Here is an 8,795-nt window from a genome sequence, read left to right as displayed (position 1 = left end):
TTCCGGAGATGACGTCAATCCCGGCAGTGCTTCCTTCCTTGTGGTGCTCTGCACGAAGTTGAGCAACTAATTCAGCACTGTCCAAGCCAGCGTTGTCAGCAATGATAGTCGGAATGGCCACAAGCGCCCGTGAAAAAGCTTCAATGGCATGAGACCTTTTCCCGGGAGTTCTCCTGGCAAGTTCGTCAACTGCTTTTGCCATTATCATCTCAGGCCATCCACCTCCGAGTAAAACCCTGCTGTCAATTACTGTTTGGGATAGAACGCACAAGGCATCATGCAGAGATCTTTCAGCTTCATCCAACATATGAGGGCTGCATGAAGTACAGAACACAAATAAATTAAATTCAAGACCATATTTTATTTATGATAGGCAAAATCTTCTTCTTGATAAGAAATAAAATTATACATGGAAAAGAATAGTGATAGTACACAAGACAATAGTACATACAAATCCATTCTAAAACATATAACATGCAAATTCATATTGACAACATGCCTCCAAGTTCAGACAAGTCGATATCAACATGAATAAGAATACAAGATGGCCATAGCCCATATGATGCACATAGCAATTGCTTCTTCACCCCAATGTGACAATTTAAATAACAATTTCCGTTAAAAGGATTCAAAATAATAGTTTTGAACAGATGAAGACAACAGAATTAACCACTTAAAGTCATTGATATATATTCTCTTGTTAACATGTTCAGTTGATATAACTAAAGAAATAGAACTCTCATCTACCTTATGATAAAACTGATCAAAAGCATGAGAAAAAGTTTCAACAATTTTCTTTATAGCATGCACCCAACAATCATGAAAGTGCACACCCCGTAAGAAATGTTGTAATGAATATGATAATGAATGCTTCACAGAAGAATGTAAGACTTTGTCAAATGTCAATGTACCTTGCGCCTCTCAAGACAATAGTGCATGCCTGGCCCATTTCAACACCAGAAAAGTGAATCAACCTGTCCTCGCCAATCATAATTTCTTCAATAAGTTTGCAGTGCCCAAGCTTAACCGACTCAGGATTATCAAAAGTTGATGCAATATCACCACCAGTAACAAGTGCCAGCCGCTCAATACCATCAAAATCAGCATGCTCTATTGCAAGTACTCCAGCATCAGCAAACAGTTCCTCTGGAAAATTGTAGATCAACTGGCGATTAACAAAGCAGTTAATCCCATGATTTATAATCTTTTGCACCTTCTCCCTCATCTTTTCCTTTTCGGCCCCTTCAATCTCAGCAACCTTAGCCATCGAATCAACTCGAACGCGTGCCCCATAAATTTTCACTTTATCTGTATCCATTGCCGTATTTGCCACCAAAATCTTTGCATTCTCGATACGTTTTGGTTGCCCAACACCAATTTTCTTATCCAAAATAAATCTGAATGGAGAAGTGAGAAACATTAAATTAGACAGCCACCAAAATCAATTGAAAAAACAGATCAGAGCTATGAATTATCAAAAAGCAAAAGAGAAAAAATAGTGTACAAGATTATAAGAAGCAATATACAAACATCTTAACGAACTGTCTTCATCTTCTTATGCACCCTCAAAGAAAGTAAGTTAAACAGAAAGAGAAAGAAAAGAAATCCAGATTCCGACTTACCCCTCATCCAAAAAGGAATCTTTTAGTGACCCTCCAGGCTTCTTTATGATTTGAATGGATTCCAAATTCGTACTCCCCTGTAAGAAAGAAATTCAGATTCTGAGTTACCCGTCATCCAGATTCTAATTCATGACCAATTACCAACAACTAAAATACACATGTTAACAATCAACTAAGTAAATCAAGATCATACCTTCAGCCTCATAACTGCATCGACAGCTAGTTTCGCAAAATGTTCTTTGTCCTGAGAGAGAATTTTGGAGCTCAAAGTAGTCATTGCAATCTTCATCAAGTCAGACTTGAATTTTTCTGGAAATATAGGATAAAAATTAGAACAATTAATAAGGTTCAAAAACAGACCACCAAAATGGGATGCTCAACTCATGGGCACTAAAACTAATCTATAACAGTAAAATGCAATATTATGCCCCAATTGCATGCTGATTTCAATTCAAAAACATCAGTAATGAGACAACAACAAGGCAAGAATAGAATACTGGAAAATTATTAGTTGTATGGTACAAAACAATGTTTCCAGAGGATTTTTTCAATAATCTTTAATGTTGGTAACCTCCAAATGGAAGAAATACAGAATACAGTGATCAAGACTACAATAAAATCACCTGCATCCAACTTATTGTCAACAACCTTCTCGAGCAATGCATTTCTTGCACACTCAGCTGCCATGCGATACCCTGGTATATACACAGAAATATAGTAATGAACTATAATGAGAAGGATTTTTCAAAAAAAAAAAATATATATATATATATATATATATATATATATATATATAATGAGAAGGATTTTAGATAGAGATATCCTTGTAACCATTCAAGCCTATAATCAAGTTTTTTCTAAGCAAAAGAAACTGACTACTAACTTGAAGCCTTCCATGTAACCAAATCATAGTATTCAATTATTTTGTTTTATTTTTTAACTCAGCAGATAAAGTGAAAGGGGTAGAATTATATATTCTATAATTTGAATGAGTTAATTTAAAAGCATCTGACAAACCTGAAATAATGGTCATTGGATGAATTTTGGTATTTACAAGCTTCTCTGCCTCCCTCAGAAGTTCCCCAGCTAAAACAACAACTGAAGTTGTACCATCACCAACTTCATCATCTTGTACTTTCGAAATATCTGGCGATGTAGTTAAGGCTTCAATAATGATCAAATATTTCTCTCTAGGTCAAGACCACTCATTCATAAGAATGTTAACTTCTGATTTACTACAATTTTCAGACAAATACTATTGATTCTTACCTGAAGCATATCATATTTAGCTTCCAGAATTCACGGACCCAATTTTGGGATCTTAGTTCATTATTAAAATAAAGTGAGAATTTGGAGGGGGGGTTTAGTTGAATATACTAGGCTATAAGCTAAAAGAAAGTTCAACAATAACATCACCATTATTTCATAGCAAAGAGCATCTAAAATTGACTAGTTGAGTGACAAAAAAGACACAAAATAAAACCTCTGCTGAACAGTATAGTACAACCAAATTGAACTTAAGGAAATGTAATACAATGGTAACTTAACATCAAGGATACCAACAAGGACTTTGGCAGCAGGGTTGTCGATGTGTAGGGACTTTAAGATGGTGGCCCCATCATTTGTCACCGTTACGCTGTGCCCTCTCCCAGTAGATTGCAAAATTTTATCCTACAAGAAGAAGAACTTTTACTACGATTAGAAGAACTATAAGATGTATTTCAATATAAACTGAGGAACAAGCTCTTTTACCATCCCCTTAGGTCCCAATGTTGTCTTAACCAAGTCAGCAATAGCCATGGCTCCAATAAAGGAGGCCTGATATAAAAAGACAGAACTTAGATGTTAGATATAAACAACTGGGATTTGCCCTGCTCACACATTGCGGTCCACTATGAGCAGGGCCCAAACACAATGCTCGGAAGACAAAAGAACAATACCATACAGATATAAGTTCATGTCTTCCCATGTATATGCTTTATCAAAGTGTCAATGGACAATGGCAATACATCATAATTATAAATTATGCATCTTTACAACGAATGAAATAACACTTACCATTCGGGCACGCTCACCCTTTTCTTCTGTGGCCTCATCTTTGAAAAGATTTTCTACCTAATTAATCACAGCCAGAAGCACATTTGGAGAGTCAGATTAGATATAACAAACAAACTAATTATGCAAGAGTGGTCAGAATCTATCATACCGCCATCGCAGCAAGAGTAGAGAATGAAGATGGTAGAGCACACGCCCACAGCAATTAATATTCTGCAAGATAGAGAAAAATAAATGAAAGAATAATTCTTAAATCATGAGCTCACAAATTATAACGCAATTAAGACTGAATATTACAGCTCAGAGTCTCAGACCAACCAAACAACATAGTCTCAAAAACTGGACAGTCTGGACTTAAACAATAGTACTATCAAATAACTGGTGAATGGTGATTTTCAGGTCATGAAAGTTTAATTAAGATTGACAGTAACAGCTCAAACAATTTCACCAAAATCGAATCTTAAAACCGAAACTTAAGAAATGCTACTTAGAAATGATTATTTTCCTAAGTCTCAAATCTTTAGAATAAACAGGGATCGAGAACGAGATTAACAAAACATTCCTTAAAATGCAATCTCTCTCATTCCGCCACCATCCTACGATCAATACTAACAAGACCACTCTCACTATCGAAAACATAAACCCTAAACCCTAGGACAGTATCCTCCAACCAAAACAATAAAAAAAAACTATTATGCTAGAATTAGGTCGATAAACAAAATTAGCAGTTCCGTAAACCCTAACGAGCATTCAGAACCATATTCAAAGGCAATACCAGAACAAATTTCTGGCGACAAATATTCGAGAATCCGTTACTAAAATGAATATAAAATCATCACAACAGCATTTTGAATCGGAAAAAAACAAAAAGAAAATACGAAATGAGAAAACGAACCTTCTAGCTGGTGCAGCGGAGAGAGCTGGAGTGTAGAGTAGAGGGTTGCAAGGGGAGGAGTTGGGAAATATTTCTCACTGAGTTTGGGGTCTTTTTGCAATTATGGAAGTGTTCCTATCAACGGTTGTCCTTTATCAAAGGGAGAAACGGACGGGAAGATTTTACCAGGAGATGTCCTTACGGATTTTATTTTTATTAAATATTAGTAATATTAATGAGTATTTTCCTGTAGCACAAATTTTTAATTGTATTATACTAAAAGAGAATAGATATGTGAATAGTAATCTATATCTATATTATGAAAACACAGTTTGTGGTAATTTTGTAATAAAATCATCAATTGAAGGCAATGATAGAAATTGGAGTAATAAAAATGGGAGAGGAGAGATAATATAACTAAATCCCACTATAGCCCAAATCTATTACATAATAGGATTAAGCCTTAACCTATGTGGCATATCTAAAATCTCACCATTTCAAAATTTACCATATATAATCTTCATCATTTATTAATTAATTAACTATTACATTCTATATAAAGATTCATTAATCATAATAAATACAATTAATAATAAATATATATATATATATATATGATAATAATATTAACATTAAATATAATCTAAATTAATAAATTTTACTATTATTTATTTTTTCTAGATAAAAATTAGATTTACATGTCTGATAAGAAAAAAAATTATAATCTATATACGATAAATTATTTTAGTTGAATGTTAGTGATTAGATGTATATTTGTTATTAATTTTATATTACTCAATAGCGTACATATTATATGTATATGTTGCAATATATTATATTGTATGTATGTATGTATATATATATATATATATAATATTTATATTCTTAATTTTCAATAAAACTAATTTTAAATTAAGTTTGAATTGAGACATGCACGTATATGTAAATTATAAATTGAGACACAAATTCTATAAACTGATTACTTTAAAACAAAATCTTATTTTATGTCTATCAAAATAATTAAAATTTTATTTTTATTTTTTATAAAATTAATCCATACATTTTATTTATATAGGGAAGAAAAATATATTTTTCATTTCTGCAAACTTTATTTGTTTCTGTTCGTCCATTACTATAATAATAATAATAATAATAATAATAATAATAATAATAATAATATCTATTCTATAATACGATTAGGCCGTAGCCTACGTGGCAGGCCTCAAATTATTTCTTTTCAATCTCAATCTCCAACGTGGCATTTGAGAATCCAATCTATATATTCTCATTCTCACTTTTAAAACAAAAGTCACACCTCCCTCTTCCTCACCCCATCACCGTCGTCCCTGAATCCGGTCGGCGTCGTCTCCCCCTTCACTGTCTCTCTCTTCTCTCAATCCTTTTCTCTCTCTAAAGTCGATTGCACACTCAAATCAAGCCCTAATTCCCCCCTTAAACTGCCCGCCTCTCTCTCCCTCTAAATTCAGGCGTCGCCGCCGTCCTAAGGGCGGCGTTGCTCCGCCTCATCTCTGGCTCCCTCTTCCATTCCTTAATTAGTTCGATTTTGTTTCCACTTCTTAAACCCATGAGAATTCTCCATTTGAAGCAATTAATACAAGAGCCCTAAGATTTCTTTTTCCTATAACCCGTTGGCGTTCCTCCTTCTAGACTCCGGCGAAATAGTCGCCGCTGAGCTTGCGGTTCGTCCGCCGTCGAGTCACCGCTGAACCCTGGAGTTCGTCCACCGTGCCGTCGACCCCCACCCCACCGACGACTTCTCTGTTTTGATACCTCCATTTCCTGATTAGCCGTGATTCTTCCTACACACCTATGGTAAGTATTAAATTAGTTTCCTAATTTAATAACGTGTTTCACTATTTTAAATATAGAATGATTATTATTTTTAGAAAGAACAAATTTTGGAAAGAATTTTAGCATCTGCTATCAAGCGTGTTGTGATTGTTGCATGGAAGCAATATGATTTATCAACTCTGATGAGGGGTGAAATATGCAAGGTCCTAGATCAGGACACGTGGCTTTGCTTGGAATACCAAAGATGAGCAGCAGGGAGCAAAGAAGCTGTGAGAAATAGGCAGAGGAAAAAGTCCAAAGCAGAGTTGGCAGAGCAAAGCTTCCAAAACAGAGCTGCCAGAGCAGAGTTTGCCAGAGCAGAGCTTCCAGAGCCAGAGCTAAATAGAGCAGAGGGCCAGAGTCAAGTTGCCACAGCAGAGATGCCAGAGCCAGAGCTAACCAGAGCAGAGATGTCAGAGCAGAGCCTCCAGAGCAGAGCTGCCAGAGCTAACCAGAGCAGAGCTGCCAGAGCAGAGGGCCAGAGCCAAGTTGCCAGAGTAGAGCTGCCAGAGTAGAGCTGTCAGAGCAGAGCTAAGTCATTAAAGTTAGAGCCAGAGCCAAGTCGCCACATCTAGAGTCAGAGCTAAGTCGTTAGAGTCAGAACCAGAGCCAAATCGCCAGATCCAGAGTCAGAGCTAAGCTATTGGAGCCAGAGCGTGGAACCACACGCCAGAGACAATTCGCAGAAGGCGGAGCTACTTAGCAGAGCGGAGCCAAAGAGTAGAAGTCTGCCCCAAGGAGGGAAATACAGAGCTACTAGACAGAGAAGGATGATAAGGACAGAATCCAGCTCTGTAATTAGGGGACAACGACCTGACAAGTTATAATATAATAATAGCCTTAATTGGTTTAATGGCGAGCATGCAGAATAGATGACCAAATGAATTTACTACTTTACCCTGACTGTAATGCCTATAAATACCTACGATGATGAAATAAAGCACACGCTCTCTCTTTTACTGCTTTAAGAACTCTTCTCTTTCTTTTCTCTCTAGAGTTTGAACTAATAAAATTACATACATAAATAAAATATCTAAATTGTTAGAGTTATGTTTGTTAGATAGTTGACAATTGGAGTCATGGTTGAATATAATTTCATATTTGATGATGCTCTCTCAAACTCTAGATGAGATGATGCTCAAAACTCCAGACGAGATGATGCTCTTTTAAGTTTTAGACGAGATGATTCTCTTTCAAGTTTCAGACAAGATGATGCTCAGAAGTTAGAGGTGATCTGTCAAATCTGCGACGAGATGATGCCCACAACTTGGTTGGTCTTAAAACTCCAAATGATACGATGTTCGATAAATCAGTTATGGTCTTTTAAATATGAGGCGAGATTATTTTCATAATTAGTTATGCTTTTAGAAGTTCGAAATTATATGATACTCTCAATTCAATTATGATTTTTCTAACTCCATATAAAATTATGGTCAAAAGGCAAAATAAAAAAACATTGAACAAAATTAATAAATCGTGTAACAACAAATGCAACAAATCAATCATCCATCATACCTATGTCAAATTTATATGTATTTCTACTCTTTTTTTTTTCTTACGCGTCAACTTTCTATAAAATTTCATATGAAAACTAATGGGTATTTTTATGATCTCAACAAAATTAATAATTTAATTACTAAAAGTTGTTGAGATTAATATAATTTAAAATGTATTACTAATTTAATTTAATTTAATTAATTATATAAATAATTTACATAAAAAATCATTTTATATAATTATCATAAGAATAACATAAAATATATAAATTGCAAGAAAATATGTACCCGTCGAATTTCGACGGGTAATACACTAGTATAAGGAATAACCGAAAAAAGATGGAGGAAAGAGAAAGGGGGAGAGAGGAGGAAGAATAAAAAGAAAATGTTTAATATTTGAAAATTTTAATTAACATAACTTATTTGTTATAATTTATTTTTAATTATTTTTACCATAAATTTTAATTTAAAATGTATATTGAATATTGTTTTATGAATAAAAAAAATATGTAATATAAAGATCATAACTTCCAAAAGAATGTTGTTTCACTCTTTATTTATTTATTAACAATAGTCAAATTTGCTTCATAATTTTTTTCAATATAAATCTTAATTAAAGCTTATGACAAAATATTTAATTTGAGAAAAAGATAATCGAAAATAGATTTGGAACAATTGGTGATTATTTAAAGTTTCAGAGTAAATATTTTTTTAATCTCAATTTTCCTCTCTCATTAATGTTAAACATATACTATATTATTTTTTCTTTTATTTCTTTTTATAATAATTTTAAATAATTATAACTTAATCGTTCATAATTTATTTTAAATTATTTTTACACCAAATTAGAGATTTTGTCATTGTATTTAATTTAAGATGTATATTGAATATTTTTTA

The 8,795-nt window shown here is 33.7% G+C and overlaps 1 protein-coding gene across 1 annotated transcript in view; it reads right to left on the bottom strand.

Annotated features, from left to right (window-relative positions):
• The window catches only part of LOC130992384 (T-complex protein 1 subunit beta-like), a 629,300-nt gene that overhangs the window by 1,059 nt on the left and 619,446 nt on the right, over positions 1–8,795 (bottom strand). The window contains exons 2-12 of the mRNA XM_057916994.1: positions 4,573–4,968; positions 3,829–3,890; positions 3,681–3,737; positions 3,375–3,440; positions 3,182–3,293; positions 2,640–2,768; positions 2,246–2,317; positions 1,816–1,931; positions 1,623–1,699; positions 912–1,397; positions 1–314 (exon numbers count right to left, since the gene is read on the bottom strand). The exon at positions 1–314 is cut by the window's left edge and continues 2 nt beyond it. Coding sequence (XP_057772977.1) covers positions 1–314; positions 912–1,397; positions 1,623–1,699; positions 1,816–1,931; positions 2,246–2,317; positions 2,640–2,768; positions 3,182–3,293; positions 3,375–3,440; positions 3,681–3,737; positions 3,829–3,834 — 1,435 coding nt within the window. The 5' untranslated portion in view covers positions 3,835–3,890; positions 4,573–4,968. The remainder of the gene's footprint in view (positions 315–911; positions 1,398–1,622; positions 1,700–1,815; positions 1,932–2,245; positions 2,318–2,639; positions 2,769–3,181; positions 3,294–3,374; positions 3,441–3,680; positions 3,738–3,828; positions 3,891–4,572; positions 4,969–8,795) is intronic.

This window comes from Salvia miltiorrhiza, chromosome 1, assembly GCF_028751815.1.
Source record: "Salvia miltiorrhiza cultivar Shanhuang (shh) chromosome 1, IMPLAD_Smil_shh, whole genome shotgun sequence".
Classification (NCBI taxonomy): Eukaryota; Viridiplantae; Streptophyta; class Magnoliopsida; order Lamiales; family Lamiaceae; genus Salvia; species Salvia miltiorrhiza.
The sequence above is the reverse complement of the archived record's forward strand: the minus strand, read 5'-3'. Positions and strand labels throughout refer to the sequence as shown.